Source organism: Macaca nemestrina, chromosome 1 (assembly GCF_043159975.1).
Source record: "Macaca nemestrina isolate mMacNem1 chromosome 1, mMacNem.hap1, whole genome shotgun sequence".
Taxonomy (NCBI): Eukaryota; Metazoa; Chordata; class Mammalia; order Primates; family Cercopithecidae; genus Macaca; species Macaca nemestrina.
Window position 1 is genome coordinate 124,822,933 of NC_092125.1, and position 21,510 is coordinate 124,844,442.

General features: G+C 42.9%; 1 protein-coding gene across 1 annotated transcript in view; it reads right to left on the reverse strand.

Annotated features, from left to right (window-relative positions):
* Nucleotides 1-6,675: 6,675 nt before the first annotated feature.
* Nucleotides 6,676-21,510, reverse strand: part of LOC105489214 (NBPF family member NBPF4-like) — a 69,417-nt gene continuing 54,582 nt past the window's right edge. Inside the window, exons 12-20 of the mRNA XM_071068503.1 lie at nt 20,758-20,809; nt 19,755-19,894; nt 18,721-18,772; nt 17,741-17,910; nt 16,668-16,719; nt 15,753-15,925; nt 12,534-12,743; nt 9,974-10,188; nt 6,676-7,026 (exon numbers count right to left, since the gene is read on the reverse strand). Coding sequence (XP_070924604.1) covers nt 9,983-10,188; nt 12,534-12,743; nt 15,753-15,925; nt 16,668-16,719; nt 17,741-17,910; nt 18,721-18,772; nt 19,755-19,894; nt 20,758-20,809 — 1,055 coding nt within the window. The 3' untranslated portion in view covers nt 6,676-7,026; nt 9,974-9,982. The remainder of the gene's footprint in view (nt 7,027-9,973; nt 10,189-12,533; nt 12,744-15,752; nt 15,926-16,667; nt 16,720-17,740; nt 17,911-18,720; nt 18,773-19,754; nt 19,895-20,757; nt 20,810-21,510) is intronic.

Below are 21,510 nucleotides of genomic sequence, written 5' to 3' on the forward strand. Positions count from 1 at the left end.
TTGATGCAATTGTCACGGGTTTTGAGTACACATCGAAATAATTAAGAAAGGTCAGCTAACAGTTCTCACAATAAAGTGAAAGAGAAACTGCTGCCTTGGGTGAGTTTCTCACTCAGTTTGATGAAAGAAAGAATATATGAATTTTTCTCCTGTACCAGATGTGGGCTGTGCAAAACAGCCATGGTGGGGTTGTCTTGGATTTTTTTCTGAAGAGAATCTTCTGGAAGAAATACAGATTTCAGCAGGGGAAAAAATGTTGAGGCATCATCAGATGTCTAGGACCTGAAAAAGGAGACATAAATGACCAGCCAGGGAGGAAAGAACCTGATCCCCACTAAGAAACTACATGAGAGATCCATAGTATTGCGGTGGGGTAGGGAGTCTCCATATAACTCCCAAAAAAGAGCCATAAGAGAAAGAGAGGGTTTTAAAAGCTCTCAGGGCAGAGAACGTAGTGCTGCTCACAACTGTATGAGTCAAGTAGGAACCTGCTGACTGCCCGCTTCCTCTCCTCTCTACCCTGTTGTGACTCTGGTGTGGTTAGCGAGCTAGAGAAGGAAGAATCCTAGACGGAGAAAAAGAAAAAGGGAGACATGTCCAGTTTCTCCACTGCAGGCTTTTGGTCTGCAGCTGGCCTGAGTGGAGGGAGAAGTAGTTTTAGCTTGAAATTGAGATTGAAGTTTTGATGACCACCCTGGGTCTAACATATGAATTCCTTTTTGAAGAACCTTTCATTAACTGAAAATGATAAGTTGTAGGAGTTGCCCTTTCATCTAGAGCAAGGGAAGAATTAATTCCACAGAAAAAATTCAAGGTGACCCAGGGAATCACAGTTAAAATTGTCTATAATTGCATCCCCCAGTCATGCTTGTTTCCATGCTTAAAATATTCAGCTACAACTGTCTCCTCAACATGAAGATATTTAAGAGAAATGAATGGAGATGGCTGTTAAAGAAACATCCTAAATTCTAGATACTTAACATGTATTATTCTTATTTATGTCTTATAACATTTCAGGAAAGTTGGACTTAATACCTTTTTTTACATATGGGAAAAGTGATTATCAGTGAGATTGAGTGACTTTCCCAAATGACAGAATCATGACTCTTATCCATGCTTGTCTGGTTCCAACCACCTTGTCCTTTCTGAATATCATCTTAGTTCACATTTCCTTCTGTTAGACATCTTCAACTTTGGGTGAATTAACTGAAAATCTCTAAGTTCCAGTTTCCTTATGTACAAGACCAAATTCATAATGCCGGCTCTGCCATCCTGCAAGGAGTATTGAAAGAATCCTAAGATCCACGCAGTACACTGTAAAGTACTACATGAACTCAAGAATGTTACTATTGGAGGAAGAGAGCGATACCTTATGTCCTCACTCTTCTACAGACAGAAGAATTATACTGGAAGCTACAACATGTGTTTGGGGACCAAAATTCATAATCGTAAATTGTTTAGAATATACTATCACACTAAAGGCCATTATGTCTTCTCTTAAGAAAAAATGTTTAAAAATAAGCATAAGTTGACCAGATTTGGTGGCATATGCCTGGTAGTCCCAGATACTCAGGAGGCAAAGGTGACAGGATCACTTCAGCCCAGGAGTTTGAGGCTGCAGTCAGCCATGATCACACTTCTGCATTCCAGGCTGGATGACAGAGTGAGACACCGACTCTAAAACATTTTTTCTTTTGTTTTAAAAAGGGTATATTGGTCTAAAAACAATAACAGTGCTACCAAAAATAAAAGTAGAGAAATGAAGACCATTGCTCTTCATTTGTGTCACTGAATATAAAAAACTATTTGTATTATTATTTTTTTGAGAGAATCTTGCTCTGTCGCCCAGGCTGGAGTGTGATAGCACAATCTTGGCTCATTGCAACCTCTGCCTCCTGGGCTCAAGGGATTCTCGTGCCTCAGCCTCCCGAGTAGTGGGAGTTACAGGTATGGGTCACCACACCCTGTTAATTTGTGTATTTTTAGTAGAGACTGGGTTTCACCATGTTGGCCAGGCTGGTCTCGAACTCCTGTCCTCAAGTGATCTGCCCGCCTCGGGTCCCCAGCGCGCTGGGATTACTGGTGTGAGCCACCAGCCGGGTCACCTATTTGGTTGATTAAATCATTATCAACCCAATGATGACTGGGCTGCAGTAATCCAGATTGCACATGCATGAACTGGAGTTCTGTCTACTATGTGCACCTGTCAGAATTTTATTTAGCCAAATTTATGTGTTAAACCTCACAACTTCCTGCTACCCACCAAACATCTTTCACAAACTTCCTGGTAGCTTTTTGCGACCCGACAGGATGAATCAATGAACAGCATTGTAAACAATACTTTGCTTGCATTGAAATATTACCGTGCTCCCCCTAGAAGAACAAAGGTTATTTATGAAAGCAGTGGTAACTAAGAAAATCAACTCTTATAAAATTACTAAGTTTTAAAAATAGATTGAAATACACTTGTTTTATTCTGATTATATGCAGTCTAAGCAATTAATCTTAGAAACAAAGAAACTACATTAGTTAACTGGGTTATATTAGAATGATTTTTCCGGCAACCTTAAAATTATCTCCTTCATACAAATTTCTTTGCTATTTTAAATGATCTCAGTAATTTCATTTCTGATTATGAAACTGGCACATATATACCATATAGAAAATATAGGAGATCACGGAGGAAAAAATACTCATGATTTCACTGTCCAGAGATTTAAGTGTGTAAGTTGAGTATCCCTAATCTGAAAATCTGAAATACTATTTATTGTTAAGTACTGATCTCAATTTCTGTAACCCTGATGAACTTATTCATTCTAGTGGTATTTTAGTATACTCCTTGAGGTTTTCTTCATGTAAGAACATATCATCCTCAAATAAAGGTAGTTTAACTTCTTCTGTTCCAATCTGTATACCTTTTTTTTTTTTTATTTCATTCTCTTACCTAATTGTCCTGGCTACTATCTCCAGTACAACATTGAATAGAAATGTTGAGAGTGGACATCATTGTATTATTCCTAATTCAAGGTGAAAGCATTGAGTCTGTCCCACTAAACATGATGTTAACCGAAGCTTTCTGACAGATGTCCTCTATCAGGTTGAGGAAGTTCCCTTCTATTCCTTGTTTGTTAAAAGAATACTGAATTTTGTCATATGCATTTCCCACGTCTGTTGAGATGATCACATTAGTTTTGGTTTATTTTCTACTGATACTACATTAATTGGTTTTCAGATGTTAAACTAACCTTCTATCCCTGGGATAAATCCCACTTGGTCATCAAGTATAATTTGTGCAGATGTTACTGGATTCAGTTTCCTAATATTTTTTGAGGATTTTATGTCTGTATTTAAAGATGACATTCATTTGTTGTTTTCTTGTGATGTCTTGGAGTGTTGGAGTAATACTGCTCTCATAGAATAAGCTGGGAAGTGTTCTCTCCTCTAATTTTGGAAGAGTTTGTGAAAAAGTGATATCAACTCTCCTTTAGATGTTTGGTAGGATTTAGCTGTGAACCCATCTGGGCCCAGGCTTTTCTTGGCATGTGTTTTTTTTTTTTTTTTTTTTATTGCTAATTCAATCTCTTTAGTTTTAGAAGTCTATTCAGATATTCAGTTTTGATTGCTTGTGGTTTTTTTTCTGTATTTAAAGCTATTGCAAACTTCTACTTTGTAATGTTTGTGATAAGAAATAGAATGTCATCATTTCATTTAGTCCTCTGTATGTAATGTGCTTTTTCTCCTTTTATTCCTCTTAGGATTTTCTGTTCATCACTGGTTTTGATTAATGTGAGTACAGTGTTCCTTGGTGTAGGTTTATTCATGTATCTTGTCCTTAGGATACACTATGTTTCTGTGATATTTGGGATTTATGACTTTCATTGACCATCAATGATAGACTGAATAAAGAAAATATGGTATATATACACCATGGAATACTCTGCAGCCATAAAAAGGAATGAGATCATGTCTTTTGCAGGGACATGGTTGAAGTTAGAAGCCATTATCCTCAGCACACTAAGGCAAGAACAGAAAACCAAGCGCCACATGGTCTTAATTATAAGTGGTAGCTGAATGATGAGAACACATGGACACATGGGAAAACAACACACACTGGGGCCTGTCAGAAGTGAGGGGTGGGGGTTGGGGGGAGGGAGAGCATCAGGAAGAGTAGCTAACAGATGTCGTGGTTAATAGCTAGGTGATGAGATGATCTGTGCAGCAAACCGCATGGCACATGTTTACCTATGCAACAAACCTGCACATCCTGTACATGTACCCCACAATTTAAAATAAAAGTTGAAGGAAAAAACTAAATGAAGATTTAAAAAATCCACTTAAACCTCCATACTGGCATCACAATTAAATCAAAATTAATTACAGAACTAAATGTAAACTGAAAAACTAGAGAAATTACACCAGAAAACATAAGAGAAACTCTTCATGATGTGGAGTTAGGCTAAGTATTCTTAGTTATCACATCAACAAAACGATTAAGGAAATCATTGATCAATTCAACTTTATACAAATTAAAAATTCTTGGTCAGCACAAGACACTATTCATAGATTAAAAAGACATGCCACAGACTGGGAGAAAAATATGAGAATCACTAATATGACAAAGAACTTGTGTGATGGTTAATTGTGTGTGTCCCTGTGACCGAGGCCCAGGGTGCCAGGACATTTGTTCCTATGTTATTCTGTGTGTGTACTGGAGGGGGATCTGGATGACATTAACACTGGAATAGGCAGTCTATGTGAAGCAGATTGCCCTCCATAAAGTCAGTGGGCCTCATCCAATCAACCAAAGGCCAGAGGAGAAGTAAAAGGCCTAATGAGAAGGAAATACTTTCCCGGGTATCTGCCTTTCTGTCTTGGAAATTTCAGCCTCCAGAATCTCATGTCCAAAGGGTCTGTATACACACACACCCCCCACAAACACACACACAAACACACACACATACCATATACATATACATAAATATATATTAATATATACATATATATACACACACACACACACTTCCTAGGTAAGTAGGAAGGAATGCATTTTGTAAGGCTCAGCCATTCAATGATAATTCTTGAAGCTGGCCAGTGATTATGGGGATGTTGTAGTGTAGGATTCTGTCTCCTTATTTATACTGTTGAAGTTCTGCATTTGAAGAAGTAGGATAGAATAATAGCTGAATTTCTCCACAGACACTTCAAAGCCCTGGGGATTAACACAGAGTCAGAAATACCACCCATAATCCTGCCCCCAACCAGGGCTAGGGAACTCTGGGCCCCAGGTGATTTTATTTAGCCAGGTCTGGGAGCCACATAACAGCAGAGGGAGAGGAAACACCAGGCAAACAGAGGCCAGCACAGCAGCGAAGTCCTGTTAATGACAAAACACAGGTAAAGGCTTCCTCAGAAAGCCAGTGTGGAGAAACACAGATGGGCCTGAGACCTGGTGCATCAGAACCCTGCTACTGGGCAATTAAAAACCTTTTCAGTACAATGTTAAACGGGAGCTGTCCAACTCTTCCTATAAAACAAAAAGCACACACACATACACAAACACAAAAAGAAAACATCAACATAAAAATACAGTAAATACATTCTACCATGTATGGTAAACATAGACTAAAACATGGAAGAGTTTAGAATATAAACAGAGAAATAAGACTTTTTAAATTAATCTAAATTCTTATACACCAAAATCAATCATAATAAAGCTTAAAACATTATCCATAAAAAATCCAATAGTCCAGAGTGAGAAGCAAAAAATGTTTTAATGGAAGAGATTTAAAACTTAAACATTTTAACTGATGGACTATAATTAATTTTGGATGCAAGTTAAAATTGGGGCAGAGAATCTTCTTTATCACAACAGAATGCCAGCAAAAAGAATTAAAATTAATTTTGGATGAAAGTTAAAATTTGGGCAGGGAATATTTTTTCTTATGAAGAATGCCAGCAAAAGCAAGTCTAAAGTAAGATTTTGAGATAGAAAATTTTCAAAGTACAGACATAAATATAATAACTGACACAGGCAGGGGTGGTTAATTGATGATAAAATACTCAGAGGAAGATTGTTAGAATACAGGATGTTGATACTGTTTCAAACCACTTTCCAAATTAATTATAACCAAGATGACTTTACAAGGGACAGAGCTCCTAGACGCCTCCTTTACCAAGTGACCATCCTAGTATCACAACAATGGGGATGGACACACTGGGCCTTCTCTGCCTGCAGAAGGACTGAGGTAGGAAGCTCACAGCATGGACTCTGCAGAGTTCCTGGCAAAATGTTTAGGCTGAATTTAATCATGAGGACATTTTCAGATAACTTCAGAATGTAGACCATTGAGCCACACAGTCGACCTGTCCTCTACAAACATTACATGTGATCACCATCAATGACAACAAAAAGAGGAAGAGATGTTTTGGGTTCAAAATGACTAAAAAAGCACAAACTACATAGCCTTTTTAGTCTTTTTGAGCCCAAATTGTCTCTTCTTGTTTTTGTTGTGTTCTTGGTGGTGACATGGACTGTTTGAAGGGGACAGGTCAGTTGTCCTGTTCAATGTTCTACATTCTGCAGTTGTCTGAGGGTTACCTCCTGTGAAACTCAGGCTAAGCGTTTTCAGCAAGAACATGGCATTGTTCATACTCTGCCCTGGCAGAGTTCCGGCTGACATGCTGTCTCCTGCCAGCGGCTCCTGACTCCTGTTCTCTACACGATGGGAATTGAGAGGAGCAGGGCTAAGGCCTGTGAATGTTGTTTGTCCATCTGGGCATTGGTCTCCCTAGGCATTGATTACAATTGGAGGGGGATGGACTGTGGCTTCTCAAATCAAAGGAGCATAGTGGGTTGAAACCATCAAGAGTATTCTGTGTCTAAAATTCAATCCTCAGTGAAGGACCCCTGCAGTATTGTGTTTTGATTTGAACTTTCTTTGCTGTTTTAGTTGTTTTCATCAAGTGGAAAAGCTACTTTTTGTGACATCCTTTCACCCTTTGCATCCTTCCAGCAGTATTTGGTATCTGTAGGGGAGAGAGAGAAAAAAATCAAATGAGCATTTTTGTCAGGTCCTCCTGATGGCTGAGTCTGGACGGATTGCTAGGTAGTGATATATCAGGGGCAAAAGGATCACCTGCCAGGAGGATGAGCTGAAGCGTGGGCCGTGGGTTTACTGAAGGGTGAAGCACCATCCACAAGCGAGAAAAAAACACTCCTGAACTTCCCTGAACTTCCAGTCAGCCTGGGGTGCAGGATATAAGGACCCCACCTATGCACAACCAGCAGTGGGGAACATCAGCCCTTTTCCTCCTGATCCCCTCTGTCTGGAGCAGAGTGATGGCTTTTCCTCCCAGTGAGGATGTGCTCAGCATCCATCATGCCTGCCCAGAAACAGAGGGGAGCAGGAGGAGAGGACCCTTTGCAGAGAAACCCACCCCATTACAACTCCATGTCCTAGTCTTTTAGGGCGGAATGGGAGGGCCATGGGATGGGAGAAGCAGCAGGAACCTCAGACAACATCACATCCAGGTCCATCTTTTACGACAGAGAAGTAGTGATGCCACAGGGGTAAGATTGAACTAAGGCCACATGACTTGCTATTGACAACCCAGGAATTAGAATCCACCCACTAAGGCCGTTTCAACAAAGATTGGAGAAAGCAAGAGGAAAGGCTCCAATCTGGAGGTCTCAACAGTCATGAGAGACGGTTGGGTCACCTTGGTTAGGACGGCAATAAAGTTTTACAAATAAATATGATGTTGCTGCTGCTTCTTTGGCTAGTTAAAAAAAAAAAAAAGAAGATAATTATAAGTATTTGTCCAAAGGGGATCAGGAAAGAACGGGAATTTTTAAAAAGCGACTCAAAATGGTGTTAGCAAAGAGAGAGCGGGGACTGTAACCACGGCCCAACATATTTTCCTTAATGCCCTGAAATTGATTTCACATCTGGTTCCACCTTAAGGCATTTCTAGAAATATTCTCAATATCTAGAGCAAGAAAACTCTGAAGTACAAAGTGAAATGGATTAGTTTTTGTTTTACTACATTCTCCCCTCCCACTTACTGTTTTCCCCTAGTACATTTTGGGAAAGGTTTCTTTTTAATATTTTATGCCAGTGTGAAGAGAGGTATGAAGAAGTATTCATACACAGTCTCTTGCAGAATTTCAGTCTTACTGTGTTACTGTATTCTCTTCAGGATAGTGAGACTGATGAGTTCTCTTTGGCGATTTTGCAGAAGGACAATAATTGACCAAAAGTAAAATTTTCACATTGCAGTGGTGAGCGCATGAGTGGGCTATAAAATGGGTGTGGGGAAATGTAAACTGGAAGTTTTCCTTTAAAATGCAAAAAAAAAAAAGAAAAAAGAAAAAATACTAAATTCCACTATATGTAATATGGGAGGTATTATTTCAATACATTAGGTGTTAATATAATGACTATTTCTTATCTTTTATTCAAAACTGAGCAAGTGTGCTTCAAGCAGAGGCTAAAAGTCTAATCTATTAATTTTCTTGTTCGTCTTATTGATTTTTTCTATGCTATACAAACAGTACTATTGAGAGGGAAATACAGATCCCATCAAAGACTGATGGATACTCAGCCTTTTCTGTGGAGTAGCCACACGTATGCGACACTTCCATGTTGGTAACCTGAGGTCACGGTACACCAGGGTTCCTTGTCACCTTTAGCCACATATTAGAATCACATGGGAGCATTTTAAAACTCCAGATGCTCAAACCACACCCCAGGCCATGTAAGTGAGAATCTGGAGATGTGAGTTCAAGGCATTCATCTTAATGGAAACCTCAGCAGGTGCTTATTACATGGAAGCAGGATTTAGAGATATTAAATGGACCAGCCCAGTTTCTCATCATTTGCTTTCCTTTCCCCATTTCTCTCATGATTGGCTTTGTTCCCAGTGGTTCCATGGATTGTAGCCTTCTCCCTGACAATTTCAGTTCAATCTCTCTCTTATCAACTGGGCTGGGCCAAAGCAAAGATTGTCCTGTAGACAGATTTTTGTCTGTCATCTTGTGTATGCATTAAGCTGGTCCTGGAGTCACTTTTCTCAAAGTTAATTCATAAAATGCTCTCTCATATACTCTGGCCTCAAGATTCATCTGACTTGCATTTTAGACCCTTCACTGGACTTGTAGAAGTGGAAATGAGAATAAAAAGGAGAGAGGTTGGAACGATGAACCTCATGATGTATGCAGTTTTGAAGTCCTGCCCTCTGCATGTACTTTTGGAGTGATGTCCCTTTAGTATGTCATAAATGTTCTCCAGTTAACATAAGCTCAAATGAGTCCATGAGGTGAGAACACTGAGACCCTGGCAACCCCACCCATGTTGGCACTAGGCTGCACATCTTGGGCTGAAGACAAACCTGACTCCAGGCCAGTGGGGAACTCCCGCCTGTGACCCTGGTTCTAATTTAATTTCCTAAGTGGGGCTCTTTGTGCTTAGTTTTAACACTCCTCATTCAGAAGAACAAGTGATGATTAAGAGTTGACTCAGTTGGGTTGCTCAGAAGAAGACTCAAGAGGAAAATCGATGTGTAAATGATGTATTGAAGCAATGATTTCTGCAGAAAGAGGCAATGGAGTTGGGATGCAGAGAGGAAAATTAAATTTCCCAAGAGAGAGTGTGATTCCAGGCAAATATTCCTGTGTTCAGCAGCTTAAACTATGCACTTGGATGAGGACAAGGAGGCCTGGCTCTCCTGTGGCCATGAGAGGGGCTGTCAAGACACTAGAAGAAGGAATAGAGCAGAGTTCAGAGAGCAAAGAGGATATGGGGACAGAAACGGCCTGTCAGGTGGGAGCCCATGGGACACAGAGTTAACACCAGATAGAGGTTACAGCAGCTGTTAGAACAAATGGAAGAGAAAAAGCAGTAGGAGAATGAGCTGTCAATAATAGACAGAGAAATAAGAAGTGAGTGCAGCTATCTGCCATAGATGTGATTACCTCTGCACTCTAAGCTTGCAGGCCAGGGAATCTGCATGCCAGTCTCCACTTGCTGAATGAGAATTTTCGTTTGATGATCTTTGGTTTCAGGACACTGGAGGTGTGAATCTGGCCAATGACTTGATGCCCTTGTGTGTTGTCTGCTGAGCCTTTAAGTGCATCATCGTCCAGCTGGGGAGGGTTCTTCATCCCCAGGGAGGGCTCTAAAACCAGCTCTGAAAATAAAAACACAGTCAGTGGGATTCACTGGCATCCATGACCTAATTGTGACTTTCTCTTCCACCCAGAGGACATCAAATCAAGAAGGGGGTCTTGGACAAGAACGTCCAACGGGTAAGGGGAAGCCAGTAGAGTCACTTTAAAATTTTCTTTTTTGTTGATCTTTCCTACATTACTCAGTAATGACAAGATTGCCTGGAGCCAAAGGCACTGCCAATTTACATCAATAAGAAACACAGGATTAATAGCTTCCAGGTAGATAATATAAAGCCAAGGAAATAATACTCTATGTAGGCTATGCTTTGGGGAGAGCAGAGATTACAAAAATCAAAGTTAAATCAGAGCTGGGTTCACACAGGAGATGGGAATGAAAGGGCCTGGCAGGGTGGGAGCCCATGTGGCACAGAGGTGAGACCAGACAGAGGTGACAGCAGCTGATGGGAGGAAAGAATCAGGAAGACTAAACCTAGAGAATTTACAAAAGTTGCATCATTATATGATCTACTGCATATATATACACCCTATGTAGTATACACACCAGATATACATAGTCACACATAATGGGACAAATGACATAAATGCATATATCTGTACATATTATGTTATTTTACTTTTTAATTTTTTTAATTTTTTTTTTTTTTGAGACGGAGTCTTGCTCTGTCACCCAGACTGGAGTGCAGTGGCGTGATCTCTGCTCACTGCAAGCTCCTCTGCCTCCCGGGTCATGCCATTCTCCTGCCTCAGCCTCCCGAAAAGCTGGGACTACAGGCACCCGCCACCACGCCGGGTTAATTTTTTTTTTTTTTTTTTTTTGTATTTTTTGTAGAAACAGGGTTTCACAGTGTTTGCCAGGATGGTCTTGATCTCCTGACCTCGTGATCTGCCTGCCTCGGCCTCCCAAAGTGCTGGGATTACAGGCATGAGCCACCACGCCTGGCCTGTACATGTTATTTTAAAGGAAAAATATTATATAGGGATTTGGGAGAGATTGAATGTAACAGTATCATCACTATTCTGGTCCAATGAAATAGGGAAAAAAAATTAGAGACATGAGAAGAATGAGAAAGAAAAGGTGTGGAAGAAACAAATGACCTGGTAGACAGCAGGAGAAATCACCAGGTGAAGGAAAATATTAATGAAACAAAAGGCATTCACTCTATCCTCTTACCTGGTCCCTGGTTCAGGCTCTGGACTGCAGGGAAAGTGAGCAACAGGGAGTGTGTCTGAGCCAGTGGGGTGAGTCTTGGCTGGGGGTGTGAGAATCCATAGAGAAGCAAAGGAGAGTCCAGTGGGAAGAAATCAGTTTAAATAAGTCATCCCGGGACGTGTCAGGGACTGCGTATCCCCCGACACTCCCTGAGCGCCTTCCATGTGTCCTCTCCTTGGACCCAGATGGTGCTCGTTATCTCATCCAACCCTCCCTCCTCCTGAGGACAGGGGTCCCCTCATTCCTCAGCCGAGGCCATCGCCTGACAGATGAGCACCAGGCATCCCCAGGGGCTCCAGGAGGAGATACTGAGTGGGAAGAGAGTGAGAATGAACACGACCCTGGGTTTTAAGGAAATCTGAGCAGAAGTGGATCCCTGTGAGACAGGAACTGAGGACATGGCCGTGGACATGAGTGGAGAATTTAAACTAAATGGAATTTCATAAAAGACACTAATGTGAACACTTTCCACGGTCCCTTTTATTTCAAAAAAAAGCAGGAAAAAAAGCAGAGGAAGCTGGACATGTCAGGAGACTGAGTGTGGGCCCAGGATTTACACTGTTACTCAATGTGCCTCATAGGTTGTTACTGAAAGTGCCTGATAGGGGAAAATTGGCTTCATGAGGGATGGGGAAGGAGAGGAAGAAAACTGGCAGAAGAGTCTGTGTGAGAAAGGAGAGGAGGAGGGGCCCTAGAAAGCAGAGATCTTCATAACTGCTCTATCTCAGAGGAGACATCATCCGTGAAGTCACTTTCTAAGTGCAAATTGAGCAGAAAGATAAAAGGATTAGATAACACCTATTCATAGGTTTATGGGGCAATTCTTATGGAATCAGGCCCTTTGGAAATTATAATAATTAATATTCCCAACAGAGATTGCAGGTAGATGTAATTTTTCAGCTATCTCAGATGAGGGAACAGAGATGTAAATAGCAAAAACACAAAAACCTAAGCTAAAGTCAACAAGCAGACAGTGGCAAACCCAGAACCTTTGCTCATCTCACTGGGTTGGAGCATCGTGAATTTGAACTTGACCCTGAGGAAGCACAGAGTGGTCCCATTCTCTCCTCCACCCACAGCACCGTGACCACCAACACCTGGATTAGATCTTCATGACGCCGTTTCCTTCCCTACCTTGGAAGGGCCATTGGTTCCCAGAATGAGCATTGGCTGAGAAGCTGCAAGTGGTAGAGGAAAGGCCCTGCCTGGCCAAGCCATTCCCTTGATCCAGCTGTAGTCGCAGACATTTGGGCTCCAGCTGTGCCTGTGAAGCCTGCACCTCTGACAGGTGGTAGCTCAAGTCTGCACTCCAAGTCCCTTGGGGACAGGCCCTCTTGGTGGGAGCTGAAAGGAGAAGGGGCTTCGGTAAGAACAACCTGAGTTTTCCCTTTGTTAAGACGACCAGAACACCCATCCCTAATGTCCCTGCTCTCAGTAAAGCCACCCAGTGACCCACGCCACACAGACAGACCTCATGTGAATGCAGGCGATATCACCTTTCCTGTCTGTGCCTGAATGCAAGCGACGTCACCTTTTCTGTCTGTGTCTGGGGACGCTGACAGGGCAGGGGCCCAGGCTGGGGTGTCCCTGAATGAAAAACCTCTGCTGCAGCCCAGAGGGCTTTGGATCGTCTAACAAGAACATCCCGATTATTCGGTTATTATTCATCTCCTTCCTGTGTCTAGAGGGAAAGTTCTAGAGAGCCCTCAGCTCGCAAGAGAGGTGGAGCTGTTTTTTCCCCACACAGGGCTGTAAGAACAGGCCAAGAGTTAGAGCTGCGAGGCTTTGAGAAAGAACCACGAGAAAGGGGGCTGGGATGCTACAGACCAAACACTAAGTGAGGCAAAATTTCTGGGTTCTGGGGCATTTTGAATTTCCCATTGCCTATAATGGTTTGACCCCCTGCCCACACATATCCATCCTGTTGCCATATAGTGGGTGTCAGCAGACAGAGGCAATGTAGGAGAGGGACCAGTCCCTTCCCGGAAATTCAGGGGCCACAAGAGCCACAGATCAGCATGTGCGGTTCCTTAGGAAGGTAACAGAGGACACGATCCTCACATTACCCACTGCTCCAGTGGCGTTCGAGTGGCACCCCTTAAACAGATTATTTCCATTTCCACAGGGAGAGGAATACACATTCTGAGTGGACTAAGAAAAGACTTCCAATGACATTACGCCAGTCCAGGTTGGGCTCAGGATACAGACAGGGCCTGCAGGGCTGGATCCACGTTGCTGTGGGGTCCTCTCTCTCCTCCCCTCTCCACATCCTCATTCTCTGTAAGGTTTTCTGTTTTCTTAAAAATGCCTCAGTGACCTCAGCTCCAACATGGAGATGCCACTGCCCACTTGGCAGTGTCCCTTGAACCCTGAATGAGTTATAGCAGGACAGAGCTTGCTTGCAAAGGGGCAGGACATACAGCAGGTGCAAGGACAGTGTGTATTTTAATTGTTTCATGAATCACTGTGATCCTAGAAAAGTATTTGCTTTTTTGAAACTCAGGGAGAAATGCAAAATGGGAATGGGGATGGTCCCAGTATGAAAGGCACTTACTGACCAAAATAGAATAGAGGCCAACATCTTTGTTGCTAGTTTCTTTCTGTGTGTGTGTGTGTTTGTGAGAGAGTGACACAGGGTCTCACTTTGTTGCTCAGGCTGGAGTGCAGTGGTGAAATCGTGGCTCACTGCAGCCTCAACTAACCAGGCTCAGGTGATCCTTCCACCTCAGCCTCCCGAGAAGCTGGGACTACAGGTGTGTACCACCATGCCCCACTAATTTTTTTTGTAGAGACAGGGTTTCACCATGTTACCCATGCTGGTCTCAAACTCCTGAGCTCAGGCGATCCACCTCCTTGGTCTCCCAAAGTGCTGGAATTACAGGCATGAATCACCACACCTGGCATTTTTGTTAATTTCATTACAACATAATCCAATATACTGAGGGACATCACAGAGTTACTTGCTCTTACTAGAAGACAATGTAATGGGTAAAACCCCCAAAAATCTACATGAAATTCCCAGAATAGAGGTTAAAAAAAAGAGAGAGAATGAGCAAGAAGAAATGAAAACTGGATTTGGTTTTTACACGTCCTGTGAAGCTGCTACCTCAAGGGGCACTTGCTCAGAGGAAGGGTTTTCTGGACGTCGTGGGGACAGGAACCACTCTGCTTTGCTCATCGGTTACGCCAGAACCTCATGAGGGACACTAGTTGTGGATGGTTTTCATGAGCATATAGCACTGAGCCCAAAACTTGATTGAAACTAGAAACCCACACGTGGAGAAAACCACTGGAGCTCTGCAGAGGATGCAAGCCTGGCCACGCATAGAGGAAGGGACACTGGACTGCGTCAGTGGAGGGAAGATCCCTCGGAGGAAGTAGAGCCGCAGTCCCCAACCTTTTTGGCACCAGGGTCTGGTTTCATGGAAGACAGTTTTTCAGGGACTAGGTTAGGGGGAATGGTTGTGGGATGATTCAGGTACATTACATTTACTGTGCACTTTATTTCTAGAAATATTACATTGTAATATATAATGAAACAATTATACAACTCACCATAATGTAGAATCAGTGGGAACCCTAAGCTCGTTTTCCTGCAACTAGGTGGTGTCATCTGGGGTGACAGTCACTGGGAGCCAGTGACAAATCAACAGGCATTAGATTCATAAGGAAAGCACAATCCAGATTCCTGGCATGTGCACTTCACAATAGGATTCGAGCTCCTGTGAGAATCTAATGCCCCTGCTGATCTGACAGGAGGTGGAATCCAGGCTGAAAAGCTCTCCCTCCGCTCACCTCCTGCTCTGCGGCCCAGTTCCTAACAGGTCATGGACCCATAACGGCCCATGGCCCTATGGCTGGGGATCCCTGAAGAAGAGAATCTAGCCTGGGACACAGGAATCATGAAACAGGCCTCCACATAATTGGGAAAAACTCCCAGCATAGATGGATGGCCAGAGAAGAGATAAGGACATGTAGTTTGCAACATAATTTCAGAAAACAGAGATGCCGTATCTTAAAGAAGGGGGTCTGTTATATAAATATACTGTGGCCAAGAATTTGCCATAAGCCCTCACCACACCCCTGTCTGGCCTGTTTTGACAGTCACAGCCTGCTCTTGTGAGAAGGAGCCAGGTGACAGAGGAGTCACTTGGGACAGGAGAAGAGGAAGTTCTACCCAGTGGATGTCTGTGCTGAAAACTGGATCCAAGAGCCAAATTCAAAACAGGCTCAGTGTCTAGGGCCTGCCTGCGGAGGTGGTCTGTCTCAGCTGCACGAGTTGCAGAAACAAAACATACAGAGGCTGCCTGGGATGACAGTGGAGCTTTGTGACCTCCAGGCTGGAGTACTCACAGGCTATATCCAGAGCAGAGCAGGCAAGTTGATCCTCCAGTGAGGACAAGGTGCTGCTATAAGGCTGGTGGCAGTCAGATAGGTCACGGTGAACTAAAGGAGTCAAGTAAACTTCATCCACGGAGTCCTCTGGGATTTCCTGCTCCTTCACCTCTGGCAGATCCTGCATCAACCTGGGGTAAAGATGACAGAAGATAAACAACAGAGAGAACCAACACCACTGCGCCCAGCTGGTTCTATAGGGAGGCCCTCAGGAAGGCCCAGAGGAAGCAAAGTACAGTCCCCTCAGGGAGATACAACCATCATTCCCTGTCTTGAGCAGGAAACAGAGTGTGACGGGCTCTCAGTGCACTGGGCAGGCAATGATCTGGGGAGGAAGGTAATGGAGTGATCCCTGTGGGAAACTGCCAGGACACAGTGCATTGGGCACTTTTGCATACATTTTGTTGAAATTAGTATCAGTAGCCAAATTAATACAGGCTCTTGAGGCTTCCCAGACAGAGTTCCTGTATCCTCAACATCTCTTGCTCTCAACATTGTAGCATGACAGAGTTATTTTCATTCACTTTTCTGCTGTCAAATACTTGTAAACATGGTAATGCCAAAGAGGCAGACATCAGATGTGCAGCTCAACTTCACTTAAGCAAAAAGGACAGAAAAGGGAACTGAAGAAAATGTCTGTGATTGATCAGTTCAACAGAGTCAACTGAATGCAGATTAGTAGAATTCAAATGAATTAATAAGGAAGAAATACAAATACAGGTGTACAATGAAAAGAGTCAACCTTATGAATACGGCTATTTCATGGCTAGCTGAACAGGTGGAACAGGTATATTCTGCACACTCTGATTTTCCCTGCATCCGAGACTCCGGATATCAACACTGAATTAACTGTCCATGATTCCTCAGAGTTACCTGGGGCACGGTGGGTCTTGATCTTCTAGCTCCTCTTGATCCTTTTCAATTTCTGCAAATAAATTCAGACAGAGACAGACACATTAAGCAGGTTCTCCTACACACACAAACAGCCCACTGTGCAGTCCTAACATAGGAACATCAGCTTCCTCAGTGGGAGAACAGGACAATGTGAGAGAAACATTCCAGGAGGCCTGAGGTCCTGTCAAGAGAGAGATGCTTTGGTTTTCTTCCCTGAGCCTAGGAATGAAATCTCCCTGTTGTTATAGATCGTTATCACAACATCAACAGTCCTGATTTTGTGCAAATAGCTATGCAAATTTTTCACACCAATTCAAGGCAAACACTTCAATGGCTTTCTAGAAGGAAAACTGCACTATTCAGCCTTCAGTCATCAAATACCCACATTGTTCAAGGTTGCAAGGATTTTAGACACTGAAATTAGAATGAAGGAGAGAACGTACAGACCCTCGAATCAAAATGAAACTTTGGTACTACAAAGAGACATTGGTTGTTTGTGACATCTAGGAGTGACAAGGCCCAGTCTTGTTTCTAGACACATAACAAAAGCAAATGTACTGCTCACCTAAAACAGGCCAACATCAGAGACACAGATAATGAGGCTAGGTTCTTTGAAACTTGGGTAATATCTTTAAGGAAAAGTAGACTAAGATGCCACAGGCCTTGGGCAGGCATAGAATCTCAAAGGACATGGTTACAGAAAGGAACTTGTAAGGAACACAATAGCTGGCAAGACAAATCTTATTCAGATTAAGAGGCCTGACCGACACCTGTTGGGCACGTGCTGCGTAGGTTGGTTTGAATTTGTCAATGTCGTGACAGTGGCCCAGGGTGACACAGGCCTGGTCTGAGATGAGAAAGAGAGCAAAGCTCACTGACCCACCCCATGTCTGTGCTTCCAACTTGATTTTTGATTCTGATGCAAAACATCCTGTGTCTGTGAGTCATGCCCACCCCAATGACACATCTCTGTCCAGCCAGGGGTGCAAGGATTACGGAGTCTACCTGGGACACCAATTGGAGATTTATTGTGGTCACAATGGAGTACTCACTGTCTACAAGAGCCAAGCTGACTTGCATTTCTTCAAAACAGTACAAAGTGCTCCCATAAGGGCAGTAGGAGTGAGGTAGTTCAGGAAGGATGGAAGGAGTCAAGCAACATCCATCCAGTGACTCCTGGGGGACTTCACGCTTGTCCCCCCTCAGCGGTCCCCTGCTGAGCCTGTAAGGTAGGAAGGAGTAAGGATTAATCCAAGGAGTTTCAGAGCCCTGCTGGATTCACGTGAGGCAGGAGGGAGTGATGGCAGAAATCAAATTGGTCAGCCCATTAAAGAGTTCAACATTCTCCTCTTCTCGGTGGGTCACAGTGTGGTTGCCATGGGGTAGGTTGCAATACAGAGAAAGGGAAAGAGAGATGAGAGAGAGAGAGAGAAGCATCAGGAGCTCAGCGAAGTGGCCAGATCACGATTTTCTGAGGAAGGAGACTGAGTCTCTCTGTATGGTGCAGTTGTGACTCACTGAATATCCTGTTCCATAACGGTAGCTTCATTCCTTTTTTAAAAATGGTATTAAATTTTATGTGTAGGGGCCAAGTAAACATAGCATTTGAGGCATAATTATATCCCCAAACTCTCATGCCATGAAGTCCTTCTCTCATTATTATGTGTGGTATAATAATTTTTTTCTACCCAATTTCCTTGCCTAGAAATGCTTAGCATTGTGTTAATGCAAAACTAGCAGAAAGCAGATATGCATCTCAGGCTGGTTGAAAACATAAGAGGATCGCTGCTTTAAGGAAATCGCTGGGACTGATTAGTTTTTTACAGGATCAACTGGTTTTATGTACTGAACCTGAGAAGTTAACACGAAATGGCTAACAATGCAAGGATCACAATGAAAATGTAAAACATGGTTAGAAAGGATCATTTCTGGTTGGCTGAAGTCCTGATATTCAGGACTTTCTGGTTTTCTGTGGATATGAGTTCCACAGGTGTCACCCCTGAATAGACAGCCCCTGAATTTCTTTAATTACCTGGGATCAATTGTTTGTTTTCCTTTCACCTCTTCAAGATTATTTTGCTTTTCTGCAAGTAAATTAAGAGAAGACCAGTCAGATGAACTTAATCACATTTATACATTCACAACCTTGTGTCCAAACCTACTTAGGGGCATAAATATACTCGGTGTGATAACAGGCTATTGTGAGAGAAATTTTCCAGGAGGCCTCAGGGTGAGCCTTGTGAGAAGTCACTAGGTTTGCTTTCCTGAGCCATGGAGCAAATCTCCCTGATATGACAGGTCATCATCACAGTCCCTTCTGTCCTGAGTCACAGCAAAATGTTAACCATATTCTATTTACTAACAGATCCTGGAGATCTACTTAAATGTTTCCTAGCAGGTTACTGCAGTATTCAGTATGTTTCCTTCAGATAAGCTGTTGTTGGTGTTTTTGTAGAATTTACATTTAGAGGGACAGATTTAATCAAACGCATCTCTAAGGCAACATGGATACATAGGCCTTTCATGAGGCAGGGAGTTCCAGGGCCCAGCCTCCTTTCAGAAACACACAAAATCTAATAGTGGTGTCATGTTCTGGTACTCAGAGACCTCTTAGCTAAGACAAGCCTGCTAAAAGGGGAGGGAGTCTAGCCTGAGAGAAGTGAACGAGGGTAATGACAGCTCCAAGGATATAGATAAGGCTGCCAGTGGCCTTGGACAGGCAGAGAAACTCAGGTTATTTGAGAAGGAAAATTAGAAGATTTCATGTGAGGTGACAGATTAAATCTAAATCAGGAGGACTGGTGGATACATCCTGCACCCAGGCTGCAGAGGTTGGTGTGAATTTGTCAGGTCAACCTTGGGTACAGTGATTTGACAATGGGGCAAAGATGAAAGACAATGTGTGGTTGTGGAGGAGGATGGAGCAAAACACTGACTCCTAGGATGCCTTTTTTCAAACTCAATTCTAGAGCCTGGTTCTACCAGTGTATAAGCATATTGTCTTCCTGAAGGTATGAAATCTGTCATTATGGACAGATTGTGGGGTGCAAAGAATAGGGAGCCTACCTAGGAAGCCAAGTGGGGCTTCATCCCATTTGGAATTGGAGTAATCCCTGGCAACATCCTGAGCAGAGCAAACTTTCTCTTCATCCAGTGCCAAGAAAGTGACTTCATGATGCAGGTAAGAGTTGGATATATCATGGTGTCTAGAATGAGAAAAATCACATTCCTCTAGTAAGTCCTGCAGGACTCCCTTCTCCTCAGACTCCTGCACCCTCCTGATGAGCCGGGTAGGATAGGAACGACAGCAGATTAGATCAAGACAGACTCAACACCATAGCATCTCAGGTGATTTGATGGGACACAAAGGGAGTGGTTAGAGAAAGCGAAAGGGGAGCCTCTCCAAGAGAGAAAAGTCATCCTTCTAAATGTGGGGTGGATGTGACTGCCCTGGGGACAGAGCAAATGCCAGCAGCAGGTGCTCAGGGCACTTGCCACAAAGGAGCTGCTGCAGGAGACCCAGACTCTCCCTGTAAACTAGCAGCATGACCTGCAGCAGAGAGAACTAACACAGGCCTTCACTTCCTTCACACAAATGGCGTTGACATTTACATGCAGCATCTAAGTGAACAGAGCTCTTGAGGCATTCCAGACACACAGATGCTGTGTTTTTAAGTTCCCCCTTTTTCAAATTTTGACATCATACGAAATTTTTATTTTTAATTTCTCTCTTGCAACTAAGTAGTTGCCAACATGCTGACACAAAACAGAGAGAAAGCAGATATGCATCTCACTCTGGATTAACCACATGGGAGACCACAGGTGAGATCAGGAAATCCCTGAGTTTAGTCAGTTCACCTGGCTCAACTGATTGTCTGTTCCTATGCTTGAGCGGGATTAAGAAATGAAAGGTATTCAAGTACCACAATAAAGAAGACAACATTGTAAAAGGGGTAATTTGCAGTTGGATGAATGGATGAGACAATTCTATTCGTCACTTCCTATTTTCCCTGGATCCGTGGTGTCCAGGTGTCACTACTGAACTAACAGCCCACAAATTCACAGTTACCTGGGGAGCACTGGCACATTCCCCTGTTCTTCCTCACGATCATTTTGATTTTCTGTAAACAAATTCAGAAGAGCAGGTCACAGTAAGGAATCAGTGCCCAGTCATGGCGCAAGACACAAATATCTTCAGTGTAAGAATGTGACATTTTGACAGGAAGGTTGTAAGGCACCGTAAATTAAGTCTTGTCAGAAGTAGATGAGCCTCCTTTCCAGGCCCATGAAACAAAATCTCCCTCATCTGGTAGATAACAATCACCTCTCCTCTGATCTAAGTCTGTGCCAACAGTTAAAGAAAACTTTTCTCACAAGAATTCAAGAATTGCCCTAACTACTCTCCAGAAGTGTTGTTGCAATACCGATTTATCTCATCATATATCATGGTCAATGAATGGTTAGAGAAATTTATATAGGAGACTGAACTGATGGATAAATTCTAACAACCCCTGCATAAAAATGGATCTGTGGTACTACACAGAAACATTGGCCACTCATGGTTTGAAGAACTCAGAGCCCAGCCTTGTTTAGGGAAACTACAAGCAAGATAAAGGTATAAGTGTTTATGTCCTGCTTTCAAGGTGGCTGCTTAGCTGGGACAAGCTGATTTAAAGGAGACCAAGCCTGGGGCTGAGAACAGTGAATGCAGAGAAACAACAGCTCCAAATACACAGGCAAGACTGTCAGTGGCCTGTGACAGGCATAGAAACTCCATGAACATTGTTGAGGGACACTAATCATTATTGCATGTGACAAGAGT